We start from the raw sequence: 20,283 nt of genomic DNA, 5'->3' as shown, positions 1-20,283 counted from the left end.
CTGTCACCTGAATTGTCATACATGTTGTTCCTGCAAATAGAAATATTTACAAGTAGTTCTACTGACAGGTAGAACTTTCAAACTGATTTTTAGAACTGATTGTGGCAAAATAACAGTCAACATTAATAGGAGTGGTGATATGTTTTTCCTTTGGAAGCCACATGAAAATCAGAAGGAGACTGGCCTGAAAATGCTTAGCTTCACTCTTGAGCAGTCATGTTTACCTTATGTAGGAATAGTTTATCCCATTTCATGTTCACTGGGGAGGCCACTTCTTGAATTGTGCTCTCCAATAATTGAGAAGACGTGCAGGATTAGATCAGGATTTATATAGAGGGGAGAGCAGCCCTGAGGCAGATGCTCTTAAGCAGAGCTATAATTTACAGGCAACCTTATCTAAGATATGGTCAGTCAATAAGAAAGCCTCAGAGGATGTCAGGGTAGCCACAGCTCCAATCAACCTGCTGATTTCTTCATAAGGAATACCAGCTGGTTGCTAAACCACAGGGGGCAGACAATAAAAATGAAGAGTCAGAATAATGATTTACTTCAAGTGGGAAACCAGGAAAATAGTTTGAAACCTATTTCAGTTAATTGCTTGCTTTGCTGTCATTACTCCATTACTGTTTGTAGCAGAATTGGTGACAAGAGACTCAGGTGAAATTCTAAACTGATCAAGCTGAACTGGACCTATTGTGCTCACACTGTGCCTTCACTGCCCATTGCTGAAGGCTCTGATACAGCATTCCCCACATTTTCTTTCTTGATTTACACAATACACTAATACACAACCCAGATTCCCAGCCATGGCTGGAAGCTCAGCTCTGCTTTCCCCTGGGACTCTATCCCATTTACTTTGTCTCTTCAGCTTCTTCCCACAGTTCTCCCCATGTGCCTAGAGGACCAAGACAAGCACTCCCATGATGAATGACTCACTGAGAAAGAATCAGAGAGACTTTGAACTTATTTTAGCACAACTTCCCCCCATAGGAAGAATGACCCCAGAAGTCCCAACTGCATGCAGGACTAGGGATAATCCAGGCAGAATTTTGTGGTGTAACTGCCTGAGACAGGCCTGAGCCAGCTGGAGATGCCATGAGGTGATCACAGACCAGTTCTGGGGTGGGCATGCACTCCAGTGTGCCACCTGCCTGTTGCTGGGACAGTGAGAACCTGGAGCTTTGACTCCTGTTCCCAGAACTGTTACCAGCTCAGTGTGTCAGGCTGGAAGTCTCTGTCACCCCTACCACTCCTCTACATCATCTGCCATCCTGTGGCTTTTTTTGTATTTATGGAAATTATGGAAAACCAGAGCAGCTTGGCTATATTAAGGATTTCTAGGTGCTCAACAACAGTTGTGGTATAATAAATTGGGCTAACCTGCCCATGCAAGGGGATTTGCATACATTCAAAACTATTTCTGCATGGACTCACCAGTTCTGCAGAGCCTGCACAGAAGGTCTGAGATGCTGAGCTTGCTCAAGACTCTCTGCTTGGCACAGCATAACCCATATTCATGGATTTCTGCATAGGAAACCCTCACACAGGGAACTCAACACCTAGAGATTCAACTTTTGCTTTAGAGATCAAAGGTGAGCAGGTGTGAGTTTTTTTCTTTTTTTCATTTTATTTTTAGGCATAGTGATTTCTAATTCTCCTCTTAACTTCAACTAGGGTTGGAAGTTGAAAATCTACTTTATAATTTCTAAACTAGACATGCTTATATATTCTGGTGATGGGGATGCTGCAAACACCATGGTTATTGATATCTTACAGTATCAGCTGCTAGGAGGAAAATTAACTTTATCCCAGCCAAAACCAGGACAAGTTGTTAGGTTTAACCAGCACATGGAAGGAAGGAAGGAAGGAAGGAAGGAAGGAAGGAAGGAAGGAAGGAAGGAAGGAAGGAAGGAAGGAAGGAAGGAAGGAAGGAAGGAAGGAAGGAAGGAAGGAAGGAAGGAAGGAAGGAAGGAAGGAAGGAAGGAAGGAAGGAAGGAAGGAAGGAAGGAAGGAAGGAAGGAAGGAAGGAAGGAAGGAAGGAAGGAAGGAAGGAAGGAAGGAAGGAAGGAAGGAAGGAAGATGTAGAGTCTTCCTTCCTTCCTTCCTGTGAAGGAAGATGCTGTAGGGTCTTGTGCATGAACCTCTGCAAGTGTGTACATGGCCCATTGAAAGTTCCCAGAGTGCAATCATTGCTGCACAAAAGACACAAATAAAGCTACTTGTCCCTTGCAATTTGCAACATCTCTGATGTTAGAATCTCAGCAGTATTGTTTAACCCAAGCCCCCTCAAAATTTACAAGAGATTCTTAATTTTAGTTACATCCACAATTCTTGACTGACTGGAAAAAATAGTCCAAATTACAATTTAGTCAAAGCGAAGTTTCACCTCTCCCTAAGTACCCAGTACTTATGTACTTTATGGTTTGGAGCACAGAGAATATCTGCCCATCTTTCCTTTCATGGAGGAAAGAGCACTTGGTTATTTCTGGTAGTGGGAAATGATATGAGATTGTCTGTTCCAATTGCTGTAGGGCCACCCCAAGGACAGTCTGCTAACAGCCTGTCACTCTGGGTAAATAAACCAGCTTGGGAATGGAAAAATTTGCCCAGCCTGCACAACAGTCCAGATGTGTCCTGGCTGGAGGCAGGGACAGACCTCAGAGGCTTTGTCCCACGTTTTCTGTGTCTCCAGCTATTACAGCTGTATTTCCACAGACTTTCCTGTGTCATCCCTGGGAAGACAGCTGGCCATGTCTTTTTAGGCCCAGTAAAGCAAAATTCCTCATGATCTCCTCAGGAGCAGCTTCCAAGCCTTCATCAGGCTTTGTTGCTTCACCTCATCTAAGAGGCTGACAGAAATACAGGCTCAGTCTAAACGTACTTGAGGGCTGTGGCAATTTTATCAATGGTTTAATTGGCTGAATGAGGCTTTCTGTGTCAGACATGACTCCAGAGAAGTCAAATGGGAAGGAATTTTGGTATCATGACTCCAGAGAAGTCAAATGGGAAGGAACTCTGGTATCATTACTTGCAGCACCTCAAGGCTTTGGCCTTTCAGAGGATGTCAGTGATGTATGGTTGAGTCTGTTAAAATGTCCTGCATTACAACCCTGAGCCCACCTGTAAATGTATGTTTGAGGATCTGATTTATGCAGAAAAGTGCCATGGGATGCCAGGCACTATATATCTGTATTTTACACAGGATGTGTACCTTTCCATAGATCCTGTGCCCTACAGGATCAAACTGACACACAGGCTCAGAGATCGTGGTGCCTGCTTCCCTGTGCCAGTGCCAGGGGTACAGTTTGTGTCTCTAGAATGATGTAAGATCACTATAATGACATGAAAAGGCAAGCAAAGGCACATAAAAATGGCAAGATTAGGGGAGAAGGTGGCCAGAAAGCCACAATCCAAGCATATCTATAATTTTCTGACCTAATCTTATTAGGTCAAAACCTTAACCTTGAGGTTCTAGAGGTCAATATTGAGTTTTATCTGAAGATGAACCTCAGTGTATTCTATCTGCAAGTTCAAATGGTGTCAGTAAGGAAGTCAGAGTTATTTTTTCTGTTCTACTAGACCAGAACCTGAGGCAAAATGACTTATTTCAGGTTGCCCAGAGAGTCAGTAGTGGAGGCAAGATGAGAAGCTTGGTCTTAAATCCTAGCAGAGGGAATGCAGAACAGCTCATCAGAGCCCAGACTACAGGCAGGGATAAAATCAGCCTCAAAAAAAGTTATCCAACTAAGTTCTGCTTTTGGAAGGTAAATTAAATCCGCCCCCCCTCCTCTTTTTTTTTTTTTTTCTCTGCAGCCTGAGGAATGAGCATGTTTTGGATCCAACTGTGTGACATTAATCACTATATGGGACATTTGAGCCAAAGGTCACCCACAGGGGGCCAACTATCAACATATGGGATTTATCTGTCTACTTCTTCCATAAAGATGCAGTGTGCTGGACAATCAAACTTCTGAGTGCCAGCGTGGAATGAAGTTTGGTTTTTTCCACTGCTCTTTGTGATTCGATCCAGAACCATTTCCTTTCACTGTATGCTCAGAAGGGGAGGAAGCAAAGGTGGCATCCTGATCTTCATTATTAATACACAGGAAAACTTGGAGGAAATCCCTTTTATGCCCCTGGCTTTGTGTAAAGAAAACCCTGCAAGCTCTGAAGTCATATTGTTCAGCTCCTATATATATATATATTCATCTATGTGCATAGCAGATGTTCCTTCAAATACTTAGCTGATGTTTCTGCAGAATTATGGTATGGAAAAACATTCATAGCAACCTGCATTCCCATTGATTTACTTCTATTAAATTAAAAATCTAGGGGAAAAATGACATTTAAAGTGGCTAGAGAGGAATAAAGAAAACCACAGTCTCCTGTGATTCAAGTCAGGGCTTCCCCACATTATTTGGAATAAAAATCCTGGTGTGCAGGCAGCACTCAACTCCTGTTTGCAAAGGGGAGCAGGAGGACACAGGGAGGCACTTTCCCCACTCTGAGTGAAGAAATTACACAAAGCTAAAGAAATTCTGAGGAAGGCATCTAGCCGGAGCTGGTCAGGTCCTGCCTTGAACAATCACCAGAATCACTTCCAAAGCAACCAGTCCAATTCTAGCACAGAAATTCAGGGTAGGAGGCACAAATCCCTCTCTGAGGGTACTTTCCTCTTGCCCAGCCTCCATGACGTGCTTAGACGAGACGTCTGCTTGCAGACAGCCAAAACTGAGCAAGGGGAATCCCACAGCAGCTGACTCCATTTGTGTCTGCCCTTGTAAAATACTCCACTTTGTTTCTGCTACAGTAAAATTGTTATTGCTATTATTTAAGGTTATAATGTGGTAACACTCAAAGGCCAGGTATGGCTCAGGCACAGCATAAAATGCAATTCCCTGCCTCACAAAGAGGGATTTAAATTAAAGGATGATTTTGCTTTTAGTTCTGCAGTTTGACTAAAAAAATTACAAACAGCAACAGGCAATTAAAATACATAATACTTGATTAATGAGATATCAAAATGCCAAAGTACATATTACAAATGTCCTCTGATGATCATATGATAGAATGTCTCTGCACTTTTGGCTATAATATTAACAAGAAGGGAATTTTTCATATTAAGTATTTCTAGTAAATCATTCTGTCTAAAGTGCAGCCAGTTTATTATTTTTTTTTAAATTCCAATACACTGCTTTTAATTTAAAGTAAAATGGTAATGTTTTACATTTATATATTATTTTTCGTCTAGAAAGATCCCTGAGGCTTTTTTGAGTGTTTCTAGAGTTTCAGTGCCCAGAGTGCTGGGGGGAGAAGGCTTGTCATGAGTAAAATGCAATTGTGGCCACATTTCTTCATCACGTGAACCATGGACTGTAATTTCCATGTGGTCAAAAGGCACATATGAAGTGCCTTAAAGAAAGAACAGGAGTTCCAGGGATGTGAGTGGCTCACAGATGGGATACAGTGCTGATCACCGGTGTGCTCCTCTCTCAGGGGCTGCAGCTGAGCTGGACTGACTCATGCCCTGCCAGGGGTCTGAGGTACCAGGCAGCCCTTGCACCAAAGCCAGGCAATGTGATGACTCAAATTATCCCTCGTGAGGTGTTTGACTCAGAGCTTTCATTTGACCACTGTCTTTTATGAGGAATTAAGACAACAGCATAACAGCTTGATCTCAGCCGTTGCTGGTCTTCAGGTGTGTCCTTGGTGAGTCCTTTCAACTTTCTGCCCCTCGCAAATATTCCCCTTTCTCACTTCTGTCCAGCAATATTTTTCAGGTCTGGATATGACCATGGCAGCTTAGGGGCTGCATAGCATTACAGTAATTTCACAAAGCACAAGATAATTCTGTATTTGTGTGGACTTTGCTAAATCTGCACCTGCCAACAATGCTCCATAACCACAAACTTAAACTGAATGTAACTCTGGAACAAAACCTCATGAAAAATGCCCGTGCTCCCTTTGACAAGCCATGGCAAGAGACACAGAGTTTTTTGTCATTTTGCCTCAGAAAAGTGTTACATTCCATTTAAAGGTGTGGATGTGCAGGATCTGCTGGGAAGACCATACATATGACAACAAAATAGCTGTCTGAGCTGAGGAAGGGTTGGGAAACACTGAGTTAAAGTGTCAAATTTCAGAGCAGGGACAGTTGCCTGTGCAGTGTCTAAGGCAACAGAGATAAATCTTCATCAGGGCTACTACAAAGTGTCTTTAGAAAACAAATTGTTAATGCTTGCATACAGAAATGATATGGAGAGGTCTGTAAGGTCAAGATAGGGAAATCCAGCATTCTGCTGGCCTGGCAATTAATTTTACTTCGTTGCAAAATTTTGGCCTTAAACTATTTCCCCCTCCCATGCTTCAGACAGAGGGTTGCTCCCAGACCAGGGAACTAATCAATATTTATACTGCCTCATTCATTCAGGCACATCATTTTACCACATTTATTTTAAAATAATCAATTTTTATGAGGTTTTCTCCATACAGCGTCCATGAGCACCACATACAGAACAACCATATCTCACAACACTCCTGTAAAGGAAAGAGAGCTGGGGAACGAGGCTGCCCATCACCAGGGCTGACACTGTGGACATGGACAACACAAATAGCTGTCCAGATTGCCATGTCACAAGGGACTTTTGGAGCAGCATTTAGTATTTTTTAGCATTTCATCTGTTCACTGGACAGCTCTGATTGTGTATGCAGGTGCTTGGCAGTGGGCTTGAATTGAACCAGACCTGCCAATGGCCACTGGCGCCCTGGATTTCATCCATTTCCTAGGTTTCAACACGGCTGCCGATTATTCCTAGCGGAGAAACAGCTGCACACAAAGACCTGAGCAGTCTTTTAGTACGCACCAGCACTCCGGATTTCAGTCCTTCCTCATGGAAAACCTGTTTCTCCGACTCACTGCCCTTCCCCTCCTGGGGCAGAGGGTTATTTGGGATAAATTCGGTGGAAATAGCACCATCTACTGAGCACCCAAGGCTCTTCCTGCTGGGACCTCTGGGGATAGGGGGTTTTGCAGGGGAAGGGTCTGCACAGCCCAAGGGATGCTGAATGTTCAGGTCCTCAAATTACTGAGCTGCCCAGACCAGGCTGAAGCTTTCCATCCATGAGGTGTCTCCGGTCGCTGTGCTGTGATTCAAGTCATCTGTTTTGAAGAAACGCAAAATAATCCCAGTAATAAACACACAAAAGAAATCTGTTTAGTCCCAGTGTGTACCCCAGTGTAAACATACATTTCATCCCCAAATGTCTTTGTTTGGGTTCGTTCCCAACTCTGTGCATGCTATGCCGTGTCCCCGATATTTTCTCATGTCCCCATCGTGTAGTGCTCGCTCGGAGACAGATTTTGGGTACACCGAACACGTGTTGGCTGGCCGGCCGTGACCTCCTAGCCTTTAATTTGGATGGGGACCTTAATTTCTACAGAATGAACGGTGAGAGCATCCACAGGAACAGGGCTGCGGGATACGGGAAGGAAACAGTGAGAAAGTTACAGAAAAAAATCTTTTCCATGGAAGGAGAGGTGTCTCCCGAAGGTGAACCCCGGCAGGAGTTTGAGAACACCCGTGGCTGCCCCACGCGCCTTGTCCCTGCCGGGGCAGCACTGAGCCCGTAGAGCGTAGCCCAGGCCGCCACACAGTCCCAGTTTTCCCGCTTTTCTCTCGGGATTTCCCCCCAGCCATCCCCGCCACCCCGGATTTTTCCACGCCTGACAACAAAGGAGGCGGCGGGGCGGCCGCGGCGGTGACTCAGCGCCGGGCCCGCCCCCGGCCCGCCCCGGCCGCTCCCCTCAGGCGCGGCCGGGCCGGCTCCGCGCGTGTGGCGGGGCCGGGCGGACACTCGGCAGCATTGGGCGGGCGGGCGAGCAGGCAGTGGCTGCTCCTCTCCGTCCCTTCTCGGCTTCCCTTGCCCTCGTTCCCCGCGCTGCCGAGCGGGCAGAGCCGCCCCGCCGAGGTAGGTTCTGTGTCTGCTCCGCACACAAAGGCGCTGGCGCGGAGGGACGGGATATCCCAGCCCAGGGGGGGCTGAGGGACGGCGGCTCCCGGGGAAGAGAGGCGGGAGCGGCGGGTCCCTGCTGGGGGGGCACCCGCGCCTTCCTTCGTGAAGGGAAACACGGGGAGTTCGTCGTGGCTCTGCATAAATTAAAGGGGGAGCAAGCAGGAGGGTGCCCCGGGTGTGCGGGGCTCCGGCGGCGCTGCCGCCTCCCATGGGTGTCCCCGGCTCTCCCCTCGGGTGTTCGGTGTGTCCGTGGGGTGTTCGGGTGTTCTTGGGGACAGCTTTGATCCTTGGGTGACTCTTACAGCCGTGGGGGCACCCCCATAGAAATGCGGGATCCCTGGGGGAGTGGGTAGTGGTGGTCGGGAAGAGGAGTTGGAAAAGCAAATTAAAATGATAAATGTTTTATTTCCTATACGTGGTGCTATGTGAAATGAGCGTTCAGAGCAGCTGAACTTCTGGTGTGGACAGTGGATGTCTTCTTACAGATCTTTAAACCAAGTAGAAGCTGGGAGCGGCACAAGCCCCGAGGAGTTCTCTTGTGCTCCCACCAATCCCACCTGGGTCTGTCAAACTTTCCCTCAAGGACTCTGGAAATTCAAATGTCCAGGTTTTCCTGTGCATTGGGTTTAAAGGCTGTGAAGCTGGCCAGGGAAACTGCACGGAGAAACTCATTTTGGGGGTGCATAAGGGAAAAGGGTGCAGGATAGGAGCTCTGTGTGCCCGAACTACTTGTTTGCTTCAGCCACTGGATTTTTTCATAGCTTAATGAGTTCTGGCATAAATGGATACTATGCAAATGTGGTGTACAGCCGTGGCTGGCATTGGAGCAGATTCTGGCCCCGTAAGCCCAGGGTATGTTTGTGGCAAACTCGAGAGAACGGCAGAAACATGTGAACTGTGGGATTTTGTTGGGAATTCACATGGCCAAACCAAAATGTAACAAAAGGAGGAAAAAGATGTTTCTGTGTGAGCACAGTGTGGTCGCAGGGTATAGTTTGTGGTGGGAGTATTGTTGAATAACTCTGGCAATGGAGCTGCTCAGCGTTGTGGTACGTCAGTGTGTGCTGAGTGAGTTCTGTAGCACCAGTCAGGACATTCAACTTTCCTTGACTTGGCAGAGGAGGGTGGAAGGATGTTGCTGAAAATGAGAATGATTGCTTGTGGATCTGGTAGGCAATTTGGGAGGCATTTAAACTGTCTTTAATTTCTTTGTGATATGAACAGGACGCTGGTAATCTGTTGCTTTATTGATGGATGTTTTCCTATGGACAGACAGTGTGTGCTATGAATGTGCTGGCTGCTTGTTTGGTGTCAGGGGTATTTGCTTAGGGACAGTAAACAATTGCTGAGCTTTATTATAAAGAACCAGAAATTCCCTATATCTCCTGAAACAAAGCCTTTTTTGTCTTAGTGCAACTGTGGGCCAATTTCATGCTTGGTGTGGTTCCACTGATGATGGTGGAGTTTTGCCAGGGATGGTTTTGGCAGGTGAAATGTCACTTCTGTGTCCATAATGCTCAAGAGTAGTGTCACTATATTGTCTTCAGCACTAAGTATTGTTAATTTAAATGGCATGTTGATGTTCCTGAAAGTTAGAAGTGGGAGAATCATCTCATCAGGTCCTCACGATAGTTTCCCGCTTGCTTTCTCCTTTCTGCTTCAGATCTCACAGCCCTTAATTTATACTCTTCCTTCTTTTTCAGTCTTAGCATCTTTTTTCTCTCTTCAAAATTTAGAAGTTTCTCTGCAGTCCAGTTCACCTCCAGGCATTTAAAGGCTTTGAGACTGTGTTGACCCGTGCACTGCCCCTGCACGACTGGGTAAGTGAGGAGCTCCGTGGCAGCTGCAGCTGGGAGATCTTTCTGGTGCTCTCCCTCACAATCAGATTCGTGTGGTGCCTCTGGTCAGTGCCTTTGCTGAAGTGGCAGATTGTTTGTCAGAGTCACACAGTGGAACAGCCTGGCTTGATACAGAGTGATAGACTGGCCTGGGGCTGGGGGAGTCTCTCAATTTTTACACAGCTGCCCATACTTAGGGCATTGAGAAACTGGTTTTTAGAACATTCCTTCATGACTTCAGTAAGGACAGGGAAATGACCTAAAAATTGGGGCAGAAGGAAAAATGGGGGAAGAGAGAAGGAAATAATCATGTTTGCTAGCTGTGGGAAGAAGAGTGGAACTGTTTAACAAGTAATTGGCTCTGACAGAGCTTTGGCTCTATCAACGTTTCAAAGAAAATATTTTATTGAATAAAGCTATGTTATCTTTGTATGCGGTTAGCAGTATTAAATACATGTGGCCAGCTCTTAATCTGTTCTGGGACTGTGGTGGTTGTAAGCAGAGCCAGTTTCAGTGCTCAGCCTCTGCTGAGCCCTTTTGTCTCTGACATCCCTGTGCTGTACAACTTTGGATCTGTTTGCATCTCATAAGAACCCAAAGAGGGCATGTCCGACACAGCTCAGGGCTGATGCTGTTCTGACACAGTATCAAAAACCAAGATACATGCACATCTCACTGTGAAGGGGAAGAAAATGCTCAATGCTTCTTCAACTTCAGTTATTGTTCTAAAGTTTGCTCTGGTTTGGCCAGACCTGGGGTGTTTTTCACTGTCAGTCAAGTATGGTTTGCAGCACAACATAATGTGCAAAGAGCCTGCAACTCTTCTGTGTTTGCTTAAAAGGCAAGTCAGGGGTTTGATGTTTTGTTTTGACATAAAACAGTGGAAGGATTCAGATGTGGAAAGAGAATAGTTTCACATGCTAACCTGTACATAAAGCTGCAAATTTGATAGGAAAAACATATTTTTACAAGAAAGATAAATGATCTGTTTAGAACTACATTTATCAGTGATACTTCCCATGTCTTGCCTGGTGTTGCCAGGCTTATCTCTTGGAATGCTTCATTTATATTAATCCTTTAAAACCATGCTGAAGTGGAATACCCTGTGTTCCCATTGTGGGGAAGACACTTTCCCTTTGCAGATGGGGAATAGGATCACAACCAAGAAAACGAGTTGTTTGTGACCACACAGGAACTGTGTAGTGGTGGAAGAGCTTGAACTCATGTGTCCTGAGCTGTTGGCTACTGAAATGAAAGTATTGCCCCTGCCAGAAGGAGTGGGAGAAGAGAAGAGGCACAGCCCAGAAGGCTCAGTGTTAAACTGGTTGGGTTACCTGGCTGTGATGCACTCAGTGGCTGACTGCTCTTCCATCACAGCCATGCTGGTCTCTGTTAGACTGTGGGAAACAGAAGGGTTTTGTAGTGATGAGTTCTTAAAGAGAGTCAGCATACACAGGAGAGAAGAGAAAATGGAAAGGGACCTTTTTTCTTCTCCTTTCTCTACCTGCCCTCAAGCAGTGGGTGCTGTTTTTACAGATGGGTCTCTGGCTGGGTCTTTGGGGAGGTCCTGCATCTGTCCCACTGTACAGTTGTGTGTGAGCAGGAGGAGACTTTGCAGAGCCAGGTGGGTGAAGGCAAGGCCAGACTGCCTTTCTGTGACCCCAGCAGCTGGGTGAGGTGGTCTGAGTGCAGATCCCCACCCTGAGAGACCAGGCTTGTGGTTTGTTTTTTTAAAATTGTTTTCTAAAGGGGTGGCTGCTCTTCATTGTGATATGCACAGACACTCACGTAGCTGCTCTTCTGACCTGGCTGCTTTTCTGCTTTGGCTTGTTGGTGTGAAGGGCTGTGGGTGTTGCATGACAGCAGGGAGTGGCCTGTGGCAGCTCTCCTGTGGCAGAAATCTTTTGGGGCTGTATGAGCAGGGAGCACTTTATTGCAGGTGTCTGCAAAAAGAGGAAGGATGTGGTCTTTTCTTCCCTTTTCTGTGTAACAAGCACTGCAGCTTACCTGCTACCCCTGTGCTCTGTCACTTTGGGAAAACTAAAGTAATTTAGTTTTTAGTAATTTAGCTTTTCCCTACAGTGCTGTGTTTGGTGCTTGATGGTTACAGTTGTGAAGTCAGTTCTGTTTGTGACTTTGGTTTCAAAAGAACTTCTGTGCTGACAGGCTACTTCTTGTGCTAGGCCAGGGCTGTAAGTTTTGTGCAGTGAAGGGTGGGACTCTCACAGGTGGGAGAACAGTGTTTCCAAGCCGTGGCTGTTAAAGAATAAGTTGCAAAGATTTTGGAGCATTTGGGGGTAGTGCTGTCTGCTGGTCTGTGTCATATTTTAAAATAACTTTTGAAATCAGTATTTCCTCCATGGATTTAGCCTGTGTAGCTGAAAGGGCAGGTTTTGTGGTGACTTGGTACAGTTTGCTTGTAGCTGCAATGGAGTTTACTGAGTCTTTAGCAGGTCTTCAGCTTGCTTAGCTGGGACAAGAATACCAGTTTTATGATAGCAGCAGGGAGCACAAATGCAACCTTTGCCTTGTTTAGCTTTATTTATCCTAGAATCAAAACTCCTGGATTTTGCTTACATTTTTAACATGTTTTTGACATCATGAAGGCAGAAGGTTGCTTTTTGTGCACATAGATGCTCCTCATCAAGAAAGAAACAGTGCAGTTATTTAGGAACAGTGGGACAAATCCCTTTCATTTAGATGAGCTCAATTTCTTTATTTTTACATTTTTACTGCCGTTTTTGGCAGCATGTGTGCTTTCAGGATGAGCTGTAAAACCTCTGTGCAGTCCTTCAGCAAATCTCAGCATTTACATTTACAGCCTCTCTGTGTGAGCTGCATTGGAGTCCTGTAGAGAACTTGTGATGACAAAGCATGAAAAGTGCTGCTGCTGTGAGGGGTATTTTAATATCCTGCAGAACAACCTTGTTGTGGGATAGATCCTGTGTTTTACCTTGTACTGGGGAATTACCTTTCTTCTAAGCTATAGAGCTGAAACCCAGGAATGCTTCTGAAGGAGGCACTGCCCTCATGCTTGGCTTCATTTGAAGCAGTGCCTCTGCTTTGTAGTATATATTTTTTTTAGGCAGGAGGAACTCAGTCTTGAAAGTGTTACTCTATAAAGGGGAGCTCTCTTTGACCTTCTTTTCTTTATTTGATGATTTAGAGCTCTCCTGTGCCCCTTGGAGGATGTCCAGCTCCCTGTGCTTGTGCCCCCTGTTGCTGACTGCCTCACCAGGTCAGCAGTGTCTGCCCACCAAAGGTATTTCAGCAGCCATGGCATTCAGTGGGCTGGCAAGAGGAGGATGATGATGGCAAATATAGAACAATTCCTTTCATTCCTTGCCTGTGCAGCGAGTGGGCATTTGTCAGACCTCTTGTACATACACAGGCTTTTTTTTGTTCTGGTGCTAATAATAAATGGAGTTCACAGCTCCGAGTGGCCAGGATGAGAAGTGGGTCAGGACCATTCGTGTGTGCATAACTGCATTCCTCATCCAGGCCAGTGCCTGTGCTGCATGCCTCTAAACAAGCTGGGAAGATCTCAGGGAAGCTGGAGTTTGTTCAATATTTTTATTGACGATATGGATGAGGGCTTAGAGTCTTTTATTAGTAAATTCGCTGATGATACTAAATTGGGAATGAGTGTAGATCTACTAGAGGGGTGTAGGGCTCTCCAGAGAGACTTGGAACGGCTGGACATATGGACAGAATCAAACGGGATGAAGTTCAATAAGTCCAAGTGCCGAGTATTGCACTTCGGCCATAATAACCCCCTGCACCGATACAAACTGGGGACGGAATGGCTGGATAGTGCCCAGGTGGAAAGGGACGTGGGGGTGCTGGTTGACAGTCGATTGAATATGAGCCAGCAGTGTGCCCAGGAAGCCAAGAGGGCCAATGCCATCCTGGCCAGTATCAGAAATGGAGTGGCCAGCAGGAGCAGAGAGGTCATTCTTCCCCTGTACTTGGCACTGGTGAGGCCTCACTTGGAGTATTGCATCCAGTTCTGGGCCCCTCACTTTAGGAGGGACGTCGAGTTACTTGAGCGTGTCCAGAGGAGGGCAACGAAACTAATAAGGGGCTTGGAACACAAGCCATACGAAGAGCGACTGAGGGAGCTGGGGTTGTTCAGCCTGGAGAAAAGGAGACTCAGGGGTGACCTCATCACTCTCTACAACTTCCTGAAGGGTGGCTGTAGTGAGCTGGGGGTCGGCCTCTTTCTCCGGGCGACAACAGATAGAACAAGAGGACACAGTCTCAAGCTGCGTCAAGCTAGATGTAACTTAGAAGTAAGAAGGAAATACTTCACAGAAAGAGTGGTCAGATACTGGAATCATTTACCCAGTGAGGTGGTAGAGGCATCATCCCTTGAAGAATTCAAAAAAAGACTGGATGTGGCACTTGCTGCCACTTGAACAGTTAGAACATTGGCTGGACTAGATGATCTTATAGGTCTCTTCCAGTCTTGAAATTCTGTGATTCTGTGAGTTTGTGCTGTCAGCTGGGTGGAGTGCACCTCTAGCTGACTGCAGCTCTTAGGCACAGGGCTCACAGTGAATGCTCTGCAGTAGCTTTGCATGTTAGGAGGACCACAGAGGTGCAGCTTCACTGTTGAGTCCCTCTGAAGATTGAGGAGTTTAAGGCAAAGTAAACTTTCCTCTTCCTGGCAGGATGACTTGCTGAGCAGCCCTTTGAACATGTGCACTGCCCTGCTATTTCACTGAAATATCTCTGCTGCCTCAGTTTCCTCTGAAGTGTCACTGGGGACAAGGATGACTTGCTGAATGTCTCCTTGCATTGCTGCCACATCCCTCAGACTTGCTGCTCCTTGGTGCCCTTCAAGGAAGAGTGGGTGCCTGGCCTCATCCTGAGATGCAGTTTGGGGCTTGGCTGCTGGTAGAAGAAGAAAACCAATTTCCATCTGAAGCCACTGGGATTTGTTGAGTTTATTTTTGGAGAGAATCGGGAGGAGGAGTTTCATTGCCTTATGATTTATTTTACGGTTCTGTGCTTAGGGGTTTTTATTCATCCTAGAGCTTTTTGAGGTTACTTGTCCTTGAGGAAGATCTATGACATATCAGGCAAGCTGTAATACACTTGTTTAACTCTCATAATACCTGGCACATCACTGCTGCTTCCTGAAAACAGTCTGTCAGAAATTTATACACAAGTCTGGATGGGAATGGAGGAAAAGATAGGGGAAAGAATCATGGTAGTTTTGCTGTTTTCATTGTCTGGGATTGTTTTTCTGGTATCTAAAAGTAAACCAATCCTTTCTTCCAAACCTCAAATACATTTGAGGCCATCCCTGTCTAACATGCAGAAGCAAACAGGTGCTGGGATGTGGGATCTCAGCACCTCAGGACTGATGTGCAGAGTGACCGAGACCACCCTTGGGGGGCTCGGGGATGTTGCCAGAAGTGTCTGGTGGCTGGACTTTGATCCTGCACAGGAGACGACACCTGTGTGAGGATGGGAGGATTTCACTGGGTGAATGGTGAAGAGATAAGTTAATTAGAGTGAAACACAGGGTTTAGGATTTCTGTGCAGGGGGGTCTAGAGAAGTAAGATGGAGGAATTGGGGCGTGTCCTGTCCTTCTTCTTCTTGGCCTCCATCTTCTGTGGTGATGTTGGCACTTTGGGATTGGTTATTACTAAAAGTGCACTGGTCAATAAGGGTGAAAGGTATTGGGGGAAATAGGTAAATATTGTATACGTAGTTTTGAGTATAAAGATAGGTGACCGCCCCGGGGGCTCGCAGTGTGCTCATGGCTGGCTGCTGTGCAGACCTCTGTCGGGCCAAGAGAAAATCTTTTAGATAAAAAACTAATAAACACTGAAGACTGAGAAAAAACCTGAAGCCTCTTCTCGTCCTTTGGAGTGCGGGCTGCCCAAGGCCACCCCGGGCCTTTCCAGCCGAGACAGCGACACTGGGGGTTGTACCCAGGGTGTTGAGGGTGTGGGCAGTGGGCTTTGCCACACAAGGGGGTGACCTTTGGAAGGTGAATAGGAATGGAGGAAAGGACAGGGAAAGAATCATGGTAGTTTTGCTATTTTCATTGTCTGGTATCTAAAAGCAAACCAATCTTTTCTTCCGAGCCTCAAGTACATTTGAGGCCATCCCTGTCTATCATGCAGAAGCAAACAGGTGCTGTGTGGAGAGCCTGGTTCAAGCATGGCTTGGAGAGAGAGGCCATGAAGGTGTACAGCTGATGGGAGGGTGAGGGGCAGCTGTGGAGCAGCAGTTCCCAGGCTTGATTTTGTAGATGAGTAGGTTCTCAGGCACCTTTTCTGTGAACAGAGGGATTCTCAGACAGTCTTCTCTTAACAGTCCTTGGTTGCTCTGGGAAGAGATATGAAGGTTTTGAGAACTTTTCATATCACAGTGAGAACACTAATTTTGGTTTCAATAAACAACCACGGATATTGTAAACAGAGGGAGGGGTTAGAGTTTTCTCTGTAGCCTATCGTGAGCTCAGATTTTGCAATATGCGTGAAGTTAATTAACATTATTATAAAAAGTGACTGATTTGATCAATAAATCGGAGTCGATGCTGATCAACAACAAAGATGGGTCATCTCCCTTTGCTTTCAACAGTGCTGGGGGTTGTACCCAGGGTGTTGAGGCTGTGGGCAGTGGGCTTTGCCACACACAGGGGTGACCTTTGGGAGGTGAGCATGGCTTGCCTTGGCACTGTCCCACTGTCTCCTGTGTCCTTTGTCTTGGTGAGCAGCCAGTGACACAGCCCCTGATCAGAAGGGCTCAGGCACAGGGAGTCTGTGTGTTCTGGAGGGGAGCCCTGGCTGTGAGTGGTTTGTTACCACAGATGGCAACTGTGGGAGCCAGTGACTCTCCAAAGGCAATGTTAGCCTGCCCATTACTATTTATCTGTTTGTTCTTTCAAGTACAAGAAGGTTGGGCAAGTCATAAACTTCTTACACAAAATATGAGCAAATATATTTTTCCTTTTTCAAAAAATACATTGAAAGCAAACTTTGGAATTCAAGAAGATAATGTCTCTGAAGAGCAGAAAGCATTTATCTCTCTTGGTGTGAAACCAAATCCTGCTGAAAAGATTTAAAAACCAAATAATTTATTTTAAAAATATAGCAACTAGAAAGCCAGCCTTGAAGCTGATCATGAAGATTGGAGTTTGTGAATGTCTGTGCCTGTGAGTCTTAGGTGGAGGATTTAGTTTAAAAAGGTCCAAGCAGTGTTACAGGTGCCATTGTATCAAAGCTCTCTTCTGGGGAAGCTCCAATCTGGGTTCTGGGCCTGTCTTGCTTTGTCTGCAGGTAATGGCTGATTCATGTGGGTATAAAGAGGGAGAGGCTGGAGGCATCACCTGGCCATGTTATATTCTACATCCTTTTCCTAATTGGGCAAAAGTGCAGTACCTCCCAAGTTTCCTCTATAAATCTAACTTACTGAGTGTGCAATGACTGCTTTGGTTTTGGTTTGTTGGTTGGGGTCTTTTTCAGTGTAGTATGTAAGCAAAATAAAATAAATTTCCTTGTTTGAGGATTTGAGGACAAGTTAGCACATGAAGTTAGACAATAAGTGTGCCAACTATTGTTTTGTTTTCCAGTGGCCTGAGGGTCCTTCCCACTTATCACTGTTGTAAAGAGACACTCTCTGCCCTGAAGAATTTACAGTTTAAGTAAGGAGTGTTACAGTTTAAGTAAGTGTGAATGGATATTAAAGACACAAAAAGGTGAAGCATGTTGATGTGAGGGTTGAAGTGGAACAAGTTTTCTTGCAATGAATACAGCTGCTTTGATGGAGAGACAGATTTTTACCTAAACTTCCACTATAGTATTATGTACCTGTATAAAGCTGCTTCATTGCTCATGTTTATTGCACTACAGGAGGAAATTTTAGCACTGTAAGCTGTTCCAGAGGGTTCTGTATAATTTTCAGGTAGTTAGGGCCTACTTTTTCTCTGTAGAAGCCCTAAAAAGCATCTCCTCAACCTTGGTACCTATTTCCAGGTAACTAATAGGATCAGCAGATCCAAGACAATGTGTTCCTTTAGCTAAATGTAATCCATTTGCCAGCTTCAGCCAAAAATACTGCAGAGAGGAGAAACACTGGTCTGTATAGTAAATCTAATTTTCAAAAAAAGCAGGGCTTAATGCAAGTTAGACCAGTACTTTTTTCCTAGAAAATTTCCAAAACTGTCACTTTAATTGTGCAGTTTTAGAGCAGAAGACTAAAACTGGGAGCCAGCTCAAAAAGCCGAGTCAGGCAGGTCAGTGATCCTGGGATAACTTTTTAAAGGAACTGGGAGAAGAACTTCAGGATGGGGAAGGAAAAATCCAAGTCCTGGGGGATTTGCATGTTGTGGCAGTCGGCCATATGGATACCTAAGCAGCTAAATTTTTTGCTCAAATTGTAATTCCTGTGTCTGTGTAGTCTCTTCCTCGTCCCCTGCCATGGTTTCCTGTGGCTGAGTAGTTCTTCCTTCTCCCAGAGCTGTCCCAGAGTTGTTAGCACGGGATGGCTGCAGGCAGGGGCAGGCTCCTGTTCCTGTGGTACTGAAGTTGAGGTGGCCTCAGTGTGTCACATACAGCAGCTTTGAGGTGCCCTCAGTGTGTCACAGCAGCTTTGAGGTGCCTCAGTGTGTCACATACAGCAGCTTTGAGGTGCCTCAGTGTGTCACATACAGCAGCTTTGAGGTGCCTCAGTGTGTCACATAGAGCAGCTTTGAGGTGCCTCAGTGTGTCACACACAGCAGCTTTGAGGTGCCTCAGTGTGTCACATACAGCAGCTTTGAGGTGCCTTAGTGTGCCACAGCAGCTTTGAGGTGCCTCAGTGTGTCACATACAGCAGCTTTGAGGTGCCTCAGTGTGTCACATACAGCAGCTTTGAGGTGCCTCAGTGTGTCACATACAGCAGCTTTGAGGTGCCTCAGTGTGTCACACACAGCAGCTTTGAGGTGCCTCAGTGTGTCACATACAGCAGCTTTGAGGTGCCTCAGTGTGCCCCATACAGCAGCTTTGAGGTGCCTCAGTGTGTCACATACAGCAGCTTTGAGGTGCCCTCAGTGTGCCCCATACAGCAGCTTTGAGGTGCCTCAGTGTGTCACATACAGCAGCTTTGAGGTGCCTCAGTGTGTCACATACAGCAGCTTTGAGGTGCCTCAGTGTGCCATGGCAGCAGCTTTGAGGTGCCTCAGTGTGCCATGGCAGCAGCTTTGAGGTGCCTCAGTGTGCCATGGCAGCAGCTTTGAGGTGCCTCAGTGTGTCACAGCAGCTTTGAGGTGCCTCAGTGTGTCACATACAGCAGCTTTGAGGTGCCTCAGTGTGTCACATACAGCAGCTTTGAGGTGCCTCAGTGTGCCCCATACAGCAGCTTTGAGGTGCCTCAGTGTGTCACATACAGCAGCTTTGAGGTGCCTCAGTGTGTCACACACAGCAGCTTTGAGGTGCCTCAGTGTGCCATGGCAGCAGCTTTGAGGTGCCTCAGTGTGCCATGGACAGCAGTTTGAGGTGCCCCAGTGTCACACACAGCAGCTTTGAGGTGCCTCAGTGTGCCATGGCAGCAGCTTTGAGGTGCCTCAGTGTGTCACATACAGCAGCTTTGAGGTGCCTCAGTGTGCCATGGGCAGCAGCTTTGAGGTGCCTCAGTGTGCCATGGCAGCAGCTTTGAGGTGCCTCAGTGTGCCATGGACAGCAGTTTGAGGTGCCCCAGTGTCACACACAGCAGCTTTGAGGTGCCTCAGTGTGCCATGGCAGCAGCTTTGAGGTGCCTCAGTGTGTCACATACAGCAGCTTTGAGGTGCCTCAGTGTGCCATGGGCAGCAGCTTTGAGGTGCCTCAGTGTGCCATGGCAGCAGCTTTGAGGTGCCTCAGTGTGCCATGGCAGCAGCTTTGAGGTGCCTCAGTGTGTCACACACAGCAGCTTTGAGGTGCCCCAGTGTCACATACAGCAGCTTTGAGGTGCCTCAGTGTGCCATGGACAGCAGTTTGAGGTGCCTCAGTGTGCCATGGCAGCAGCTTTGAGGTGCCTCAGTGTGCCATGGCAGCAGCTTTGAGGTGGCCTCAGTGTGTCACAGCAGCTTTGAGGTGCCTCAGTGTGCCACACACAGCAGCTTTGAGGTGCCTCAGTGTGCCATGGCAGCAGCTTTGAGGTGGCCTCAGTGTGTCACAGCAGCTTTGAGGTGCCTCAGTGTGCCATGGGCAGCACTTTGCCCAGAAGGATGCCCAGGTTTATATTGCTGTGCCAATTAAGATCTCGGTGTCTGGTGTACAAAATTCTTCATTGCTGAAGCATCCTCATATCAGCTTTCAGTAAAGTTGCTTTCCAAGTTTTTGTTTTCATTCCCCATGACAGAACTATGAAAGGAAAAGGTGACTGGTTGCTGGAGAACAAGTGATGTCGCCTGTTCTACTCTCCTGTGGATTTATTTTGTATTGATGGAAGGCT

At 46.4% G+C, this 20,283-nt stretch overlaps 2 protein-coding genes across 3 annotated transcripts in view; both read left to right on the top strand.

Moving 5' to 3' along the window:
- Window positions 1-7,441: 7,441 nt before the first annotated feature.
- Window positions 7,442-14,245, top strand: LOC134417905 (uncharacterized; the record flags this gene model as incomplete). Its single annotated transcript, XM_063155776.1, is given in 6 exon segments — window positions 7,442-7,448; window positions 7,694-7,968; window positions 9,750-9,833; window positions 13,754-13,775; window positions 13,778-13,868; window positions 13,870-14,245. Coding segments are annotated over 6 exon segments (855 nt in total), but the record flags the coding sequence as incomplete, so codon positions are not given.
- Window positions 7,875-20,283, top strand: part of FAM107B (family with sequence similarity 107 member B) — a 63,168-nt gene continuing 50,759 nt past the window's right edge. The window contains exon 1 of one of the 2 annotated variants that reach the window (XM_063153756.1): window positions 7,875-7,968. The gene's annotated coding sequence lies outside the window, so the exon portion shown is untranslated. Of the gene's footprint in view, window positions 7,969-9,812; window positions 9,834-20,283 lie in introns of those variants that run through there. The other variant, XM_063153757.1, reaches the window with a different exon arrangement.

The sequence above is a fragment of the Melospiza melodia genome, chromosome 4 (genome assembly GCF_035770615.1).
Source record: "Melospiza melodia melodia isolate bMelMel2 chromosome 4, bMelMel2.pri, whole genome shotgun sequence".
Taxonomy (NCBI): Eukaryota; Metazoa; Chordata; class Aves; order Passeriformes; family Passerellidae; genus Melospiza; species Melospiza melodia.
This window is presented reverse-complemented; position numbering and strand designations above follow the sequence as displayed.